This window comes from Podarcis filfolensis (assembly GCF_964270895.1).
Source record: "Podarcis filfolensis genome assembly, chromosome: 3".
NCBI classification, from domain to species: domain Eukaryota; kingdom Metazoa; phylum Chordata; class Lepidosauria; order Squamata; family Lacertidae; genus Podarcis; species Podarcis filfolensis.
This window is the reverse complement of record NC_139606.1, coordinates 29,855,466-29,874,941: the sequence shown is the minus strand read 5'-3', so window position 1 is coordinate 29,874,941 and position 19,476 is coordinate 29,855,466. Positions and strand designations below refer to the sequence as shown.

The following is a 19,476-nucleotide window of genomic DNA, read 5'->3' as shown; positions in this document are numbered from 1 at the left end:
CTTGAGAAGGATTCCCACTGGTTGCTCCACTCTTATTTCATCTCAGTACCTATTCAGGGGGTTTTTAAAGCTAGAATCATGCAGCATTGGGTGACTTTGCCTTGATGTACTTTACTGTTCCTGTGCTAAAGACTTCGCCAGATTATGTATTCTTTTGAAACAGTCATGCGCAATTGTTAAAAAGCAACATAATGCGTTCATATGTTAAAAGACACAGGCACATTCAAAATGGTTTTTACATGAGATAGTATTTGTTTCTTAATTGCTCCTGAGGAAGTTCTTTGACTCAAAATGCCCTGGGCCTTAATAAACAAAGAGATTCCTGTGCACCTTTGAGATTTCCTCATTTTCTATACTGGTGTCCTCCCGTTTCTCAGCTAGTGCTAACCTCTCAAAATAGCAGTTTAGGAATCTGGCATTGAGAGCTCACGAACAGGAAACTAGTATAAATCATACAAAACCAATGCAAGCACATATAAAGAGCATACTAAGTACTTCTGGTAAGGTATTAGCACACATATGTTTTCAACTAATTAATTTTTTAAAAAAAAAAACCCTTAGAAAGAAGTTATACCAAGTGATAATCAACAATTAGAAAGTATATAAAGTCCCTCTGATTTCAAGGGGACTGAGACATGTTTGCCACTCAAATACTGTATCATCAAATGATGGTTTGCAGATGTCAGGCACTGCGGCTCAAGCAGTGACGTAATTTTTTATATCAGTTTGCCTCACCTCTGCACAACACACCTTTCAACTAAGCCACCTAACCAATTCAGCTTCAAGCCATTAAGTAATAAGCACACACATGACTGGATCAGTCTCAGGTAGCTAAACTGAAACTGCACTGACCTAAATCCTTCATGAATTAAAAACTTGGGTTGCAACTCTACGCAGTCCTGAATGCGGTGAATGAAGTGGCTCTTCCTTCTGAACAAATGTACAGCTATTTAGCAACAAATCCAAATTACTGGCTATTTGACAGAAAGAAAATACATACACTTTTGTTTCATAGTCTTTCCACGCTTTATCAAAAGGTTTCTTCAGATCCTGCAAAAAAACAAACATTTTTAAAAGGTTCATTCTGAAGCATCCTTCAAATCACCCAAACCAGTATTTATTTATTTTTGCAGTAAGAACACCTTTGTCACCCTTTGAACACCCACGGGTTTTGATTCTTTCCCTAAGCTTCTAATGACGTCCATTCAGTGGGAGATTAACCAACAGGAAGTCCAACATACACCCTCCATTGATTTCTGTGGGAGCAAAGATCAGTAGACTGACCCAAGCACCTGCTCAACACCAACGTGAACTCTGGGTAACTCAAAGTATCTGAGAGATAGCCGGGTCTGAAGGAGCAAAGCAGCTGTGAATCTCCACTCCATTTATATGCTATTTCCTATCTTGCAGACACTCCCTGGAGTCTTTTCACTCCATCTCCTCTGTTGGCCAATCACAAAAGTAGCTCAAGCAGAAAAAATAATTGAGAGAGAGAGAGACTTGAATATTTGGCTCTATCTTCCTTGCTCCACTCTTTTGATCCCCTTCCTTCCTTCCTTCCTTCCTTCCTTCCCTCCCCCCATGGAAATGCCTTTCTTGCCTAAAGCCACAGTGTTGAGGCTCCTTGCCCCCCAAAGATGGTACTTTTATATAATATATGTAGCAGAACGACTCATTCTTATCTCAGTGGTACACAAAACCTTTGTATGTTCCACATCCTGTTTGCCACTTAAATAGCAATGCAGACCGTATTACCTCCAGCTTACCTGTAACTACATCCACTGCCTATGGCACCTCAGATTCCACTTACCTGAGTCAGACTCAGACCCTGCTGCAGCCTACTGCACAGCTAAGCTAAGCCACCAGCCTGTCAACGTTTTGTTTTTTGCTTCCAGGATTCTCCCTGAGGAGAACATTGGAGGCAGGCCTTAAGCTGACAAGCATTCTACACTGTTCTCCTTTCCGTTTACTGAGGAAGGGAAATAAACAACCAAACCGGGAAATTGTGAGGTCATTTAAACATGGATACTTTGATAACTGTGAAAGGTTGAGTTCTGTTTAAAGTGTCTGAGAGGTGCATGGGACAGAGTGAACAAGTTCAACCCTGCCCCTCACAATATCGCCCAAAGGAGAATTCTGGGTGGGAAATAGCATCGAAACAGGCCCTTGGTGCCTGTTAACTCATGCTAGCCAAAACATAAATATAATTTTCCTGTCACAGCAGAGAGGGGATCTTTGCAAAGTAGTGTGCATGTTTTTAAATGGGTAATAAATCTTTAAAATGACATAATCATTGTTTTATGGTCACTTGCAAGCATCTCCAGCACTGTTTTCTTTCAATGCCCTATAATATATGATGTATTTTCAAGCATTTTGCAAAAGTCAATAAGCGAATTCTTCATTTGTGTTTGAATGTGATTATGGTGTTTACTATATTAAATAATGGTGTTTACTATATTAAATAAGAAATTGTCAGGGCTCCCATCTGCCCGGGAGCCATACTTCTTAACACCAGGGAAGCAGAATATTCATTGTTTTAGATACTCAACACTTAGAAGTACTAGCTAAAAAAAACAAAAAACATAGCAAAGCAAAGCAAATTTAATTAAAATACTATATCTAATACTATGGATATGACGGGTTGTAATGGGTGGTTCTCCAGCTGAAATGTGCTTATGCTGACAAGAACAACAACATAATATACAGTGGTACCTTGGTTTGCAAACAGTCTGGTTTGCATACGTTTTGGATTACAAACACGTCAAACCCGAAAGTGTGTGTCCCGGTTTGCAAACTTTTTTTGGATTACAACCCATTTTTTTCTGGATTATGAACAAATTTCTTTAGGAGGCCCAATTGGCAAAAGCGCACCTTGGTTTACAAATGGACCTCCTGAATAGATTATGGTTGTAAACCAAGGTACCACTGTATTGGTAAAATATATAGATATATACAACATACCCCTTTCACTCCTTTTAGATCTCCTTTCAGCAAACTGTCCAGTGGAAAAGTGATGATGTTGTTCATGTTCTGGATCTACAACGAGAATTGCAATAGTTTTAAAACATGCTCGCTCTTAGGCTCAGTAGCCTTACTTTGCCAGACAGAACTAGGAGGGTCCAAACCTTGGGGAGCAGCGAGTCAAAGAGAGAACAGTGTGAGTGCACATAACATATCATTATGAAAACATGGCAGAGATCGCTTTCTTGAGCAGGCACCGATTCCTTGGGGAGACCTCATGGTGCCTTTTCCTGTGCTTTGGTCCCTAAGAGGTGCAGGACTCTAGTTTCCACATTTGAGGAAAGGGAAAAGATAATGGCAGATTCCCTTCTTAGAAGTTTGCAGGCAGCCTTATTTCATTATTACTAACTCACAGTGCACAAGGTGTGGCTGTTTTCTCTTGCTATTGCGTTAAATTTTAACTTCATCCAAATAACAGCGCAGGCATGCTGGCAACAGATGGAACAATATACTGTATATGTGTGTGATCAAAATTACAGATCCATACCTATAAGTGTGGCTTTCTGTATTTTTTTTAATCACTAATTCACCTGATGTGCTCTGTAGTGGTCTGTGATCATTCTCTACTTAACAAACTGCTTTCCCTATAATGATAAAAGCACAGAGGAAATAAAGGTTTTGAAACAGGTGTCTAAGCAACTGTAGACTACAGAATAAAGCGAATTAACATATGCCAGCAATAAATAACAATTCAATCTAACGCTAGTGTCAAGAAGGGAAGCTCAAACCTAAAGAGACCATCAGAATACAAAAATAATTGGTGTTGGCTTTAGCAAGAAACAATCCAAAAGAAAAACAGGATTTCCCAAAGCCTTTTTCTATCGCCACATAATCAAGGAGCCATTTCAGGTGCAGCACAAGGCCATGGGTCAGTTCATGTGTAACACTAGACCAAACCATGGTCAATGTCTAAACCAAACCATGGTTTAGTGTGAATGCCTAAGCGTATGAGCTCCCAAAGAGGAGCAGAACCAACTACCAACTCAGGTTCAGAGTGAAGCAGCCATGATCTCTTCTTTAGAAGCCAGCACAATTGCATGTTCCTGCTAAGCCAAGGTTAGCATTACATGCCAACTAGGTCAACGGCTGCATTAACACGTAACACTAAACCGGGGTTTAACAATATATAGGTACTTCCGGGTCAGCGCCAACTACGAATGGCGGACTTCCTCCAATCGGAGGAACGGGCTCTGTGGAAATTGGGTCTTCCCGCCGCGGCAAAGGCGGGGGCCCGCTAGAAATCCCAGGCGGAGAAGCCTGGGAACGTGGGGTTCGGCAGAGCACCAAGAGCGCCTCCCCTACTCACGAGGAAACCCCTTTTCGGGGCTCCGGAGTGAAGTGGGGTGAGCAGCGCGGTGCTGCGAACCGATCGCTATTTCCATGGAGGGAAGCCGCGTAGCCATCGCCGGAGAGCGCTGACTTTTTCCTGATGACATTTGGACTCTAAATCAAGTACCCGTGAGTAAAAACGGAGAATTGGATTAAGAAATCTGCAAAATTTATGAATTAGGCACGAAGCAGGAAGGTTTAAACAGGAAGTCCGCCTTCCGCTTTTTGTATATAGACTGAAGCAAAGACCTTGCAACCTAATAGCCTGGAAAACTGCTTTAAAGTTGGAAATTTCCTGCATCCACAACCAATAAAACCCCCTTGGAAGCAGGAGAAAGGGGGGGGGGAATTTGACTGTTTAACCCTGCAGGAGGAGAGTAAAGGAATTTAAGTTTCCATCGTCCCAAACCTGGGGACGGGGTGTCGGGACAGAAATTGTTTGAGACGTCCATTGATTGAAAGCGGAGTACTTTTGACAGATAGTTAAAGAGAAACAAATTAACTTCAACGCTACTTTCTGCATTTCTGCATTTTAAAGAAACAAAGTATTTAAAAATCGAAAGGATTTGAAATCGAAAGTAATCTTCTTTGTTGGATACATTTTAAAAATGGATACAAAAAGAAATTGTGTCCCCTAGAGGGAGCCTGTCAGTTTGTTGTTGCAGTTTACTTGGAGACTCTACAGCTGCGAGATTTGGATTGTGGGACCAGCCGTTTGACCTTGACCAGAAATGTGTTGGAAGGAAGGTTTGGTGTCTGCCCTTGGCACGACAAATGCTTTGCTGGAGCAGCTGCATGAGAAAATGAACTTGATGCATGAAAAATTGGACTTGATGAGTGCTGTGGCCAGTGAATATGATTTAACAGAGAATAAGGATAAAGAAGTTATACAGCGATCAATTCAGGAATCTGGTTTAACAAGGCAAGTCCAAGGGCAGATGAAGAAGGAAGAGGCAGTGATTACTCCTCAAACAACACAAATGGAGAGATCCAAAGTCCTGCAGGAACAAAAGTCACTGCGTTGGAAGATTGAACTTGGAGAGTGCTGGGAAGTGTTTGAAGTCAAGGAAGCTTTTAACTATAGTGGGACTATGAAACAGGTGAATAACTATCTTTTGGATAAATATTTTTTGGATTACAAAGATGACGACGGGGAGTGGGACTGGGGGGAAGGGGCCAGTCTGACGAAGGAAAATGGAAACTATTATCGGATGGAACCCTCCGGAGACCCACTCCCCAAGAAACCAACAATAGACAAAGAAGTGTGTAAGCACAAACAAGAACAAGAAAATTTGCAGAAGGGGCCTAGAAGAGATTTAAGGGCCTCGGACATAAGAACACCAGATTGATGGACTGGATGTAATGGACAGAAAGGACTGACATAACCCGAAACCAGGAAGAAGGGACGTTGGATAAAAATTAGAGATATCAAGGGAAATTCTTTTGTTAATTTTGGAATTAGTGCAACATTAATGAAATATTAGGGAATATGCTGGAAAGGAACTAAATTGGCTTTAGCAGAAATGATTTAAGGAGATATGTATGAATATGATGTAAATTTTGAAATTTTAAGATCTCTAAGATAAGGTTAAAGAGATTAAGGTAAATTGAATAACAGATTATATTAAAAGATGGAAAGGTTATGTTGAATCAATAAATAAGATAGATTGTGAAGATTAATCATTTAAATTAAAATTGAGAAATATGGGAAGAATTTGCTGGAATAACAAATTAAACTAGAATACAAAAAGGGAGGTGTGAGGAGGTTCAAGAAATAAGCAAATGAAAAGTTGTAATCTGTAATTTGTATTTTTCTTCTTTCTTTTTTGGTTTTTTCTTTTTGCTTTATTTTTCGCTGTATTTTTCTGTTTTTCTTGGAGTTTTTTTCATGTTTATGTATTGATGAAATTTTGAATAAATATCATTAAAAAAACAAAACAATATATAGATGAGCTCCAGTGAGTTGGCTGCAGTATTCCAACACATACTGCTACACTGAAAGTCGCTTCATATGGTGCACATATGAATAGATCTTTAACCACAATGGATGTAAGTATGACAAGATGGTTGAGGGGTATGCTATCAGCATTAACTAAACTTGTCCATACAGTCTTCCAAAGACAAACTAACCAAAGTTACCTGAGACTGTCACCACACAATTGTCCTAAAGAAAGTTGGAGGCAGTTTACACAAGTGTATTCAGTGATCAGTGCCAAATGAATGACAGAAGCTTTGGCAAGGAATAATACTGTGCTCTGCCAAGGAAAGTGTTTAATTACTTTTTTCTGGAAAGTGCTCCACGTACTGATATCAAGGCAAACAATAAAAGGGGTTTCACAAAGCGCTTGGAAATATTATACACACAACACAGAAGTGAGCTCTCATGAAAAAAAGGAAGAAAGACACAATGTATTAATTTTCAAATTGATTAAACACACACACACGATGACTCTATTTGAAATTTCATTTTCATGAGTGGAAACTAAAACAAGTGTTTTTGAAAACAAGAGTTTAGCAAGAAGGCTTGTAAAAACAGTAAAAGCTAGGAGCTCTATTATATGGTTTTAAATTGTGGAATTTCAAAACTAAGGTGTTAGGGTTTTTTTGTAATCTAACCAACCCAATGCTCAACAGAGCTTATTCCACTACTCATTTCATAGAGGACTGCAGGCTAATTACTACAAAAGATCAACAAAAGGAATCAATCACAAAGGTGATGGAGGGAAAGGTGCATTTGGAGAAAATAAGTGCCTGGGGGAAAGGGATATTGACATTTGTCCTTATATACCTAGTCCCTGTGATGTTTTATAGTAAGCTTTAAAAAAACCACAACCCACTGGTTTTATTGGCTTTATTTCAACCCAAGCACTCCTAAATCTGTCCACACACTGTGTACCCCTTGCCACATGTCTGCTAATATTTGACATCTGCAGCACAACACGTTGACTGTTTCCATCTGATATGAACTTCATTTAAGGTTAGCTACGCTGCACTCACTCCTACTGCCTTGCCCTTCTTGCTTACTGTTTTAGGATTATGCTCAATCGCTCAGTGATTAGGTATCGTTAATGGCCCTTCAATGAAAACAGTGTTTCTCTGGATGCTGCCATCATGTGGCATCTTATGTGAGTCTAGGAAACAAGTACCGTATTTTTCCATGTATAACATGCCCCCATGTATATGATGACCCCCTGTTTTTTGGAATTGGGGGAAATTGCCCAGTTGTTGAGCTTTGGGGGGGGGGTGTTGCTCACCTGCCCAATCGCCACAGACAGTCTCCTGCTTGCGGATGCCACCAATCGCCCATCCCCCCTCTACACTATCCATGTATAAGATGACCCCCAATTTTTTACATTTATTTATAATGAAAAAATATTGTCTTATACAGTTGTACCTCCAGTTACGTACCCTCTGGCTATGTAAACTTCTGGATACGTAAGCGGCAAACCCGGAAGTATATTTCTGGGTTTTTGCCCCACGTGCATGCGCAGAAGCAGTAGACCGCTTCTGCACATGCGCGGAAGCACCCTACCACCATGCGTGTGTGCACAGAAGTGGTTCCTCTGGTTGCAGAAACCTTGGGATCTGACCAGAGCTCTGGAACGGATCCCGTCCACAACCGGAAGTACCACTGTACACAGAAAACTACCGTACTTAGCATAGGATAGGATATACTTGCCAGTGCATTGCCACAGTACTGCCAGCTGTGCAGGGATACCACATTGGCATTAAAGATAGGTGTGCTGCTTATATGTAGAGTGGGATGTTACTGAGAAAAGAATTTTTTCAATCATTGGACAACTGAGAAGATGACAGAGCAACTCACACAAAAACGCCTTGCTACTCACTCTTGAGGCACTAAATATTACATAAGTGCTGTAATACTGGAAAGGGCTTGTGAGTGGCACAGCTGTCTTTTTTTAAAGTATCTTCTTCCAACATCCGAACAAACACTATCAGTGCCATTCAACACAATCATACTGCGATGCAATGTGGAGACCAGGTCAAAATGACTCATCCTCTTCCCCCATTTTTCATTCCCAGCCCCCAGGAGAGGGTTCGGTTCAGTCAGAGGATAGCAATTAGTGTTATTAAGGGTTTAAAAAGAAACCAATTATAAAAGAGGCTGGAAGTCTCTCCTTGAGACGGCTAGATAACAAAGTTGTCTTTACAACCATTTACAATATCCACTGCATGCACAAATGAAACATTTCCCCACAGTAATCAGATTTCAACTCTATAGACATTCACATTTCCAAATTAAAGCTCTGTTAGCTAAGCTTCAGACACAGCTATTTGGTTTTCTTTTTTTAAAAAAAACACACCACTAAGTCAAAGTATATTCTACTGCACTTCCTCAGATGCCACTGGAAGGTTACTGCAAAATTTGAAGGATAGCTAAGCTTAATGTCTATCAAAGCTTTGGACTTTGTATGAGATCAAGTATTAAAGATTAATTTATTCTGGTTAAAAGCTAAAGCTACACCATTCAGTTCCAAGTCTACATATAATAATAGTTTCAGGGAGGGCCAAATTATTTCATACCAAGTTTTTGAAGAGCGCCGTCAACTCCTTTGTAAATACTGCAAATTTTAGAAATGCTGTTCCTAAATCTGGATCATCCCTGCAGACGCAGTTTCCTCCAAATTTCTCCAGTGCTTGAGTGTACTGTTCTTCATTCTCAACATGAGCTTCAAAGAGAACAAAGATTATGTTAATTTCAATAGCTGCAATAGGGTCTCCACTAATGTAAAATAGCCCCTGCAGTTGAAAAATAGTTGCTTTTGAAGACTTTCAATTTTTTATTTATATTTTAAACATTTGTTAAGATTCAAAGCAACCCACTAGATAAGTCAACGATGCATAACAGATAAAAAAAGATCTCCAAAATGGAGGTAAAGGTCGTCAAGGTGTCATAACATGCTAACAAAAACCCCTCTATTCTTTAGATCCATGCAAATCAAACAGCTTAATAATTTAATAACAATCACTTATGTCTTATACATAAAATTCTAACAAAAACTGGCTAATTAATTAACAATTACTTAGTTGCCAGTCCTGCCAGGAAAAGTGTCCCATTTCATTACAATGGGGAACTATCGCTCTGCAGCAAAATGAACAACGCTGCATGTACAGGTATATACAAAGTGCACATACAAAGTGTATGAATCAGGGTCCAAAGTATCAAAACAGCTCTTACAAAAGTAAACAGATGCAGAACATAGTAAACAGATAACATACAGGAAAAGTGAACAGAAAATTCCAAACACTCAAAGATATAAAAGTAAGCCAGCCTAGAGAGGCAATCGTCCTTTCCAACACTGTCCCTCTAACCTAAGTGTGCACAATGTTTTACCCACATTTGCAAAGGCTGGGAAGGATCTGCTGCAGCCAAAGCTCCCTTGACTGGTATAGCACTTTGCAGGGGGCTGCAGTGCTAAACCCATGGGAACAGTGCCTCAGGCTCTGTTTGCTGCAAGGTATTCCCACCTCTGAAACATTGCAGTCTCCTTTGCCAGCAAGCATGCCCCACAGTTTGAGAACTACTCTAGTAATGCGCAGTTCTGGTGTTGGATAAAAAAGACCGAACCTGGGATCTTCTGAATGCAAGCATGTGCTCTACCACGAGCTACAAATATTTTACTCTATATTTTAGGGTTGTCACACTGGTCAACTGAGAGTTATTATATTATTTGCCAATTGTCAATTGGATTGTCACTTATTGGATATGCTGCAGCAGTGGATTTCCTTTAAGGAGTAAGGCTATCTGACTTTTGAGATCCCTTTCAACTTTATGGCCTTGTTCACACATCATAGTGAGCCAAACTATATAGCTTGTGAGCTTGCAAGGCCCCTGGAGAGGAGTTCAGAGCTGCTTTGTTCATTGTCAAGTCTTTTTTCCTTTCCACTGAGCTAGGCCAAGGTTTGGCTCAGCATGTCATCCCACCAGACCTTGTGGTTAAACTCCCTCCTCGCTAACCGCAAGCTGTATCCATGAACAAACCTTGGCATGGAAGTAAAGAAGAGAGGGAGGAGCAAAGGATCCTCTCCAGGAACCTGCATGACTGAGCAGTCCTGATAACCCATAATTTGGGTCACCATGATGTACAAACCAGGCCTATAATTCTGTAACTCAATGAGGCCAAGATTGCCACTGTCTTGGAAGCAGCTTACCTTTCAAAAAAAAATTGTGGTTTCATTTGCTAGCAATGAGGACTTGCTAACCCAACACTACCCAGGGACAATCTAGCTACATAGCTGTGAATCTCCTACAGGGTGCTTGGTCTAAGCTGCAAAGATCTCCAAAAGAGAAACATAAGCCTTGCAGAAATCTTTACCTCAACACTCAGAAGGAAAATGAATTGATATTGAGTGTGCTTTCAAACTGCTAGGTTGGCAAGAGCTGGGACAGAGCAACAGGAGCTCATTCTGTCGCGGGGATTCAAACCGCTGAGCTTCCGATCGGCAAGCCCAAGAGGCTCAGTGGTTTAGACCACAGTGCCACCCGTGTCCCTCATATATATTAGTAACTTTGTATCAAGTGATCAATCAATCAATACCTAACTTATAGCAATTATTTACATTTGTTGTTATAGATGTCTAAAGTCTCGTTTTTGTTTTAACAAAGTTTATATTTTTTAAATACTTGGCCATAATTTGATGGTATTTGACTGGCCAAATAACCAACTACATGGCAGTTACAGCTAGTGTACAGCTTGAGAGCCGGTGTGGTGTAGTGGTTAAGAGCGGTAGTCATGTAATCTGGGGAACTGGGTTCGCGTCTCCGCTCCTCCACATGCAGCTGCTGGGTGACCTTGGGCTAGTCACGCTTCTCTGAAGTCTCTCAGCCTCACTCACCTCACAGAGTGTTTGTTGTGGGGGAGGAAGGGAAAGGAGATTGTTAGCCGCTTTGAGACTCCTGAAGGGGAGTGAAAGGCGGGATATCAAATCCAAACTCTTCTTCTTCTAGTGTAGGAATTACCATAAGCATCACTTGAAACTTGCATACAGATCACCAGGCTGCAGTATTGCACTCAGATGGCATAACACATTACAGTGGAACCTCTACCTGCGACCATAATCCATTCCGGAGGTCCGTCCGGAGGTCAAAACAGGTCGCTGGGAGAGGCGCCATTGTGCGCAGGTGCGGGCGGCGATTGCCCGCTTCTGCACATGCGCAAACGGCAGCAAACCCGCCGGTTACTTCCGGGTTTGCCGCTGAGTTTGGGCGAAATGGACGCAAGCAGAGGCGGATGTAAGAAGAGGTTTGACTGTATATGGAAAGTTACTTTCAAGTCAGGAGAAATACAATGCACTATTAGTAAAACCCATAAAACTAAGTTTGGGGTCTTTGCAAAACCATTACTAAACTTGTTGGCTGTGGTGCAGGATTATTGTCTACAAATGTCTTCACGATGGCCCAACACTTGCTCCTGGCAAACTGTTATCTTCAAAATGGAACCCAACTTTATGAACACACATTATCATGGTTTGGACATTATGCTAATCTATGATAATTGATATACCCAACCACAGTTAAGACTAGCAACAGTTTGTCCAACTTTGAGCACAGTGTTGTGGTTAATTAGAAACACAGAATAAAGATTCCAATCACCAGTAGAGGAGCGGGGAGTATTCAAGCCCAAGGCTCATTCATCTAACTTTAAATCACAGTTTAGAGTTACATTCTAACAAGGCCACTCCCTCTCCCCTCCTCTTTCAGAACCATTTCACTCTTACTTCCCAGTATCTACTATGATTCTAAATTACTTGCGTACCAATTCAAATTTTTCATTTTCAACCCCATGCCAAACCATGTTTTCAATCTTTGATTTGTGGGGAACCTATGGATTTTATCAAGCATAACTTGCATCAGTGCGTACGTAAACAAAGAACCATGGTTAACTCTAGGAATGGAAAGCACTCAAGAAAGAGGCAACATAAAGTGCTTATTCATGAGCTTCTGGTTGGCAAACCAGGGTTCATGGGGAATCAGCATTATGTCTGCATCAAACACGCCTATAACACTTTCACAGATATTCCCAGCAAATGCATAAGTAGGACAAGTTTTCAAATACTTAGTTTTTAGCAATGTAGTTAGACTGTACATACCAAGCCCAGAAATATTTATGGCTTTTACGGATTTCTTCATTTTATAAAGAACAGTTCGGTCAACATCCAGTGCCTATAAATGAAGGAAGATAAGAAGAAGCTTTAATATTTATAAGAAATCAGCTCATTTAAATGGCTACCAGAAAAAACACAAAAACCCTTACATAATGCAGTAATATACTGACCAGCTATTGTTATAATTTAAATATATTTATATAGAATGTTCATTAGAGGATCTGGTTAGCACACTCCATTATCCTCAGGAAAAAAGGAGGTGAGTGTTCTCCAGCATGCAAAGCAGATTAATTTGTATTATTAAAATTGCCTTAATAGTCCCAACATGAGCCGTATTGTTAGCATTCCTACAATTTTGATCTAATATGGAAATTTCCAATAGAAATGTGGACTTCTATGTAGCTGACGTAGCAAACAGACCAGTATATTAATAGCAACATTAACAACAGACTTCCATTGGGTTTTATATGATTTATTTTATTAGAACGCCTGACCATATTAACTTGCTGCCTGCTGTGATCCAACGAAGCAGACACAGCTTTCAATAATGCAATGTTTTCAACCAAGGCAACATATTCATGAGCTTCCAAGAGCATCATGAACGCCCTATCAAAGAAATTAAAAGATGCTCTAATGATCTTGCCTCTAAGCATGAATAGTAAAATAATGCAAGGCTACCAAAAGCCAGTGTAAGTGAAGCAGAGCAGGCAAATCAGTAGTTTAATTCTCAGAAGAGTGACAAATCTTCATTTGGTCTAGAACACCACCAACCCATTTCCACAATACACTGCAAACAATGCCAGTGTTGTGTCCATGAAGCTTATTTTGTGCCTCACGGAAGTCCCTAGAGGTTTGTTGAAGTGCCCTTTAAACAATCTCTACTATCTACAAGCTCTGTTTTCATCCATCTGATGAAAGTAATAGCTGAAAAACAGAGTTGCTCAGTGAAATATATTAGTGAAATATATCTTGCATGATTTCCATTCCTTAAATATGTTAGGTGTACCTCAAAAACTAAAATACTTCCAAGAATAAGGCAGACTTTTCATAAGAAACCCTCTGCACACAAACACATACATATAAACTTGTATTACTGTCACCAAACTCAAAATATAGAGAAAATACATAATTTGGCATGTGTTCAGTTGTTTAAATGATTTGTGAATTCAAAGGATTTAGGATTCGGGGGAAAACAACCCAGCAATGACATTGTATATGTATATGTACTTTCACATGTTTATAATATAAAACATCACTGTAACCAGCAAAATTCATGTCAAACTGTCAAAGATGACAGCAGTATACATGCTTTGTTTTGTTCTTCACAGGATACATTTAGCATTTAAATCACGCTGAAACCCTGCTGGGTTATGTATTTCTGTACAGTACACTGAATATTTAACTTTACTACAAAACAAAAGGAAAAACACACACAAAAACTGGAGTTTCCAACCAAAGCTACCCAGACAGCCTTGTAAAATATGCCCTGTTCTTTCCTTTGTCTGTTTTCACTTTTAAAAATAATAATTTTAAACACGAGCATTTCCTCCAGTGATTTCAGTGGAATTGTTCCTTTGCGGCAGCGGGGTAATTGAGTGGTGACTAAGTAAAGCTTTTAAATGTCTTAATGGGGCTTGGTTTTTGTGTTTCACTCCTCTTGTGTGAAGAGCATTTCCCTTTAGTCCTTTCAGTGCCTTCGCTCCTTCCCAGCACCTGCAAATAATTTTCAAGGAAGCTCACGCTATGCATTTCATCTTCTGCTTTAAGTCTAAAAGCATATGGATGCTTCCTTTTTAACTCTAATAAAAAGCATGGCAAGATGTTTTCGGTTCCTATGTCTCTTTTGTTCTCCAAGTGTCAGAAACAATGATTCTTAAAATGGCTTCTGGTGATGCCTTGTAGGACAGCCATGTTCACTGAGGTACCACACTCCTCCATTTTCTTTTAAACTGGAAGGAATATGTCTTTTGAACATTCAAATATCAAGTCAAACCTGATGTTAGTTATAACAGCTGGATATATATATATATATATATATATATATATATATATATACACACACACACACACACAAGCACAGCAGTCCCTTCACCTGCTGCAAACAGATCTATCACACTTCCCAGTCAGGGATCTTTAGGATAGCATATTATTTATTACATAATAATAATGTGATTAACAGTGATAATAAGTACCAATAAGGTGATTAGCAGTGGTTTTAAAAAACAATGTTAATTTCCTTGGCTTGGCATTGGTCTCAGCAAACAACACACATTTCCCTCCTTCCCAAGCCAAATTCAAAAATCTGGACCCTGTGGAACACCTGATGACAGCAATTGGAACATGACAGATTCTGAAGGATTCATCTCAGCCACTGGAAGCTCACAAGCCCCTGCACCCTTCTTCAACTCACTTCCATTCCCATTTCCTCAGAGATGTGGAAATGGAAGTATCACCAGAGGCCTCTCTGAGAAATGTCCATTCCCCCCACCCCCACACACTGTGATTCCTTGAGAGCCGTAAAGTCAATACAGTGGAACCTCAGGTTAAGAACTTAATTCGTTCTGGAGGTCTGTTCTTAACCTGAAACTGTTCTTAACCTGAGGTACCACTTTAGCTAATGGGGCCTCCCGTTGCCAGAGCACGATTTCTGTTCTCATCCTGAAGCAAAGTTCTTAACCCGAGGTACTATTTCTGGGTTAGCGGAGTCTGTAACCTGAAGCGTCTGTAACCTGAAGTGTCTGTAACCCGAGATACCACTGTATTCCAAAGAAATGGGCCCTAGAAACTGGCACTTTTTGGAGCACCTGACTCCTTAGTATGAATATCAAGTACTCCAGAAACTGTATGTTCCAGGGTTCTGTGCATCTGGGATGCTACTGAGCATGATCATAACAGCATCCTTGGCACAAAGGAATGCTGTTTATGGATCCTGAAAATTACTGATGACTCCAGTGCCCTGGAAAACAACGTTCCACAGGGCCCCAAACACCAGCAATGTGAGCCCCTCAAGACTTCAAAGCACCAGAAGACAGAGATGTGTGCAGTCACACACTGCACTGAAGAAAAATTTCCTGAGGAAATGTAATGCAATGTAGTGAAGTACTATAATCTGGACCAGGCATAGGCAAACTCAGCCCTCCAGGTGCTTTGGGACTACAACTTCCATCATCCCTAGCTAACAGGACCAGTGGTCAGGGATGATGGGAATTGTAGTCCTAAAACATCTGGAGGGCCAAGTTTGCCTATGCCTGATCTGGACATATTCATATTCCGAGCTAGTGCATTTGAATGTTACAACAACTCTATTTGCAGTGGAGAAAAAGAAATATTATTTAACTCACAGTGCCCTACACTTATTATAGATGTGAAGTTTAAAGTTTCATTTAACACCTGATTAAGATTAATCAGAAACGGCTTAGTCATGCTGGCCACATGACCCGGAAGCTGTACGCTGGCTCCCTCGGCCAATAAAGCGAGATGAGCGCCGCAACCCGAGTCGTTCATGACTGGACCTAATGGTCAGGGGTCCCTTTACCTTTACAAGATTAATAAAGATATGGCAGCGGAGATGCATTGCTCAATTTCTTCCTATTTCAGTTGGTGAGTAAACCTTTTAATACTGCCCAACATTTCAATTACCCAGGTTTTATTTTATAAGAAATATAGAAATGTATCAGATCTTAAGAATGTCCCTTTTAGAAACACATTCAACCAGCTTTTATTCAGAGCAGCACCCACTAAAGTTAACAGGCCTAAAGTAGTCACGTTCACCAATTTCAATAAGTCTACTTTGAATACAACTTCCTTGAATCCCACTCCTAGGAAGGAATTCACCATAGTGCATGTCAATCATTCTGCTGGTGCAAGCTTTTCACTTTGCCAAGCAAGACAACCCCCACTCTCCTCCCACTGGGTGCTATTCTGTGCGCTCTCCAGCCACCCCCCAAGCCAATTTGGGGGTCCACGGGGGAGAAGGAAGGAAACTTCATTGCATTAGTGGAAGTCCTTGTACAGGCTTCTGTTAGCAGGTCTAATTAGTTGAATGCCACCCCCAGGGTTGTATTCAACTCAGTCCTACTCAGAGTAGACACAATGAAAATAATGAAGCTACATTACTAGGACAAGCATTGAGCGCCACCCTTACTCAGAAGGAAAATTGCCCTGAGCCTTTCCCTCCCCTACTAATACTCAGTCTACATCCAGACATGTCTAAGTTACATGCCAGACAGATAGACCATTACAATGAGTCACAATATTGTTCCATTTCTTTACAGGGTTCATTTGACACTATTTTTACAACCATCAACATAAGCAACTTGTGTTGCGCATCCTGATTTTTATATCTGTGAGGCACTTCAAACAAACCCAGAAAATAACCATTAGTTATACAGATTGGCACAAGCAGGTGTAACAATTTATTTTTAGCTGCCAATTAAGTGACTAGATTTCAGGTTGAGGGTGCTCCTGTAAGCAGTTCTGGTTAATTAGCCATAATTAGAAGTTATAGTCTCCACAGCAACCTCAGCTCCAGCACACATCGAGAAGATATTTTAAGTGATCCATTGAGCTGGGTATTCCAAGTGCAAAGACTCTGAAACTCGAACTCAGAAGTAGTAAGCATAAAACTAAGAGCACTGATAAAACTAAGCATAAAACTATGTCCAGCCACTGAAGAGAGGCTTTCACCCAGTGGAGGCTCTGACAATAGATAATTTTTGCCAACACCCTCTTCCTCTCAGCAGTTCTCCATGCCACCTTCCACACCAGGTCACAAAGCTCACATGTAGGGTCAAAGCAGACAGCAGACCAGACCTTGGACAGCTCCTGAAGCTCTCCCCTTCTAAGGTAGCTACAAGAATTTGCAGTGAGGAGCTACAGAGCCAACTGTGGCCTCATGTGGGCAGATAAGGATGAGTGCTGTAGGCTGCACTTCACTGGAGGAACTGGTTGGGTGGCTAAAGGGCCCTTGCCTTATTTAGCAGTCTTCTAACTTCTGCAAGCAGAGACATCACCCTGCCAACAAAGGCCCGTATAGTTAAAGCTATGGTTTTCCCAGTAGTAATGTATGGAAGTAAGTGAGAGCTGGACCATAAAGAAAGCTGATCGCTGAAGAATTGATGCTTTTGAATTATGGTGCTGGAGGAGACTCTTGAGAATCCCATGGACTGCAAGAAGATCAAACCTATCCAATCTTAAGGAAATCAGCCCTGAGTGCTCACTGGAAAGACAGACCATGAAGCTGAGGCTCCAATACTTTGGCCACCTCATGAGAAGAGAAGACTCGCTGGAAAAGACCCTGATGTTGGGAAAGATGGAGGGCACAAGGAGAAGGGGACGACAGAGGACGAGATAGTTGGACAGTGTTCTCGAAGCTACCAGCATGAGGCAGTGGGAGGCAGTGGAAGACAGGAGTGCCTGGCGTGCTCTGGCCCATGGGGTCACGAAGAGTCGGACACGACTAAACGACTAAACAACAACAACTTCTGCAAGGCGGGGAAATAAGACTACTGTAGGAGACAGATCTCTGAGTCAGAGGATGGAGGCAGGACTGAGTCCTCCTTCTTGGCTTCTGCCTAGTGAAACTACCTTTACCTCTTCTCAGTCCTCCACCATGCACAGCAAGGCCCCCAGCTTGTGAGTCATCATGAGAGGCATTTGAAATACATATTTTATCTCAATATACGTACAACATTTATAAATATATTTTACGCGTAAATAAGCAATTTTAAAAACGTGTTTGGGGTTTTTTTAACAGAGAACTACATTGAAAAATTCAGAGAACTGCAAAACCCTGCGGATTATGAATTGCATTCCAATGTACACAACAGCCGGGGAGGTGGGCGGATCAGGCCCATTTGCATAGGAATACATGGAAATTAAGTTCCTCAAAGGTCCCCAGTGCACACATAAGCAGCGCAGAAACATGCTCGAGCTTAATGTTCAGCAAATAAAGCATTTCTCTCTAAGAACAATGTTAACAACACTTGCGGGCCCTATAAAACATTTGCTGCACCCAGGTTGACAATTACCTAGTATGCATCAGTCAAGCATATCATCACGTGGTTTCACTGCACAAAGAATCTCCCTTGTCCTCTTCAAGAACCATATCCAGGTACTTTTAAAAAATCCAACAAAGGATTTTAGCACACTGAAAGCTATATAGAAGAAGAGGGACAGAAGCACAGAAGAGGGAACAAAGGAAAGTTAATTTTTTTATTTAAGATTATAACTTGAATTCATCCTAGCAGAGCAGAAACATGAGAGGTTTCACTGAACTGCTATAAATAGTAAGGATAACATGGCATTGACAATATCCATATGTTGATAAGCTAAAGATATCAAACTCTGGATAGGAGCTTCCTTATATGGCCACTGTCATGTACTCCCACGCTGCTCCCCAAGATATACCATTGACATACATGAAGCAACAACAATAAAACCAATACAGTGGTACCTTGGTTCTCAAACGCCTTGGTACTTAAACACTGCAAACCCAGACGTAAGTGTTCCGGTTTGCGAACTTTTTTCGGAAGCCGAACCTGCTCCGTTTTGAGTGTTACACCTCCAATTTGAGTGCCACACTTCTGTTTTGAGTGTTAAGCTGAGGTCTGTCTGTTTTAGGCTCTTTTTGTTTTGTTTTTGTGACTTTGTGGAAACCAGTTCAGCTACTGATTGATTAATTGTATGACTGCAGTTCATTGTTTATTGCTCTCATTTTATGGATCAATGGTCTCGTTAGATAGTAAAATTCATGTTAAATTGCTGTTTAAGGGGTTGTTTTTAAAAGTCTGGAACGGATCAATCCATTTTGCATTACTTTCTATGGGAAAGCGTGCCTTGGTTTTCGAACGCTTTGGTTTTGGAACAGACTTCCCGAATGGATTAAGTTTGAGAACCAAGGTACCACTGTACTAGATTTGCATTGTTACTTACCTATCCATTGATATTTTTAAAAAAAACAACCCAAACCCACTCAAGGTTCAAATTGTTCATTTTATG

General features: G+C 40.7%; 1 protein-coding gene across 5 annotated transcripts in view; it reads right to left on the bottom strand.

Annotated features, from left to right (window-relative positions):
* ASAP2 (ArfGAP with SH3 domain, ankyrin repeat and PH domain 2) overlaps positions 1 to 19,476 on the bottom strand; it is a 100,234-nt gene that overhangs the window by 59,244 nt on the left and 21,514 nt on the right. For 4 of the 5 annotated variants that reach the window (XM_083607189.1, XM_083607192.1, XM_083607190.1 and 1 more), the window contains exons 2-5: positions 12,463 to 12,535; positions 8,896 to 9,041; positions 2,962 to 3,036; positions 1,001 to 1,050 (exon numbers count right to left, since the gene is read on the bottom strand). In XM_083607189.1, coding sequence (XP_083463315.1) covers positions 1,001 to 1,050; positions 2,962 to 3,036; positions 8,896 to 9,041; positions 12,463 to 12,535 — 344 coding nt within the window. Of the gene's footprint in view, positions 1 to 1,000; positions 1,051 to 2,961; positions 3,037 to 8,895; positions 9,042 to 12,462; positions 12,536 to 18,506; positions 18,564 to 19,476 lie in introns of those variants that run through there. The other variant, XM_083607191.1, reaches the window with a different exon arrangement.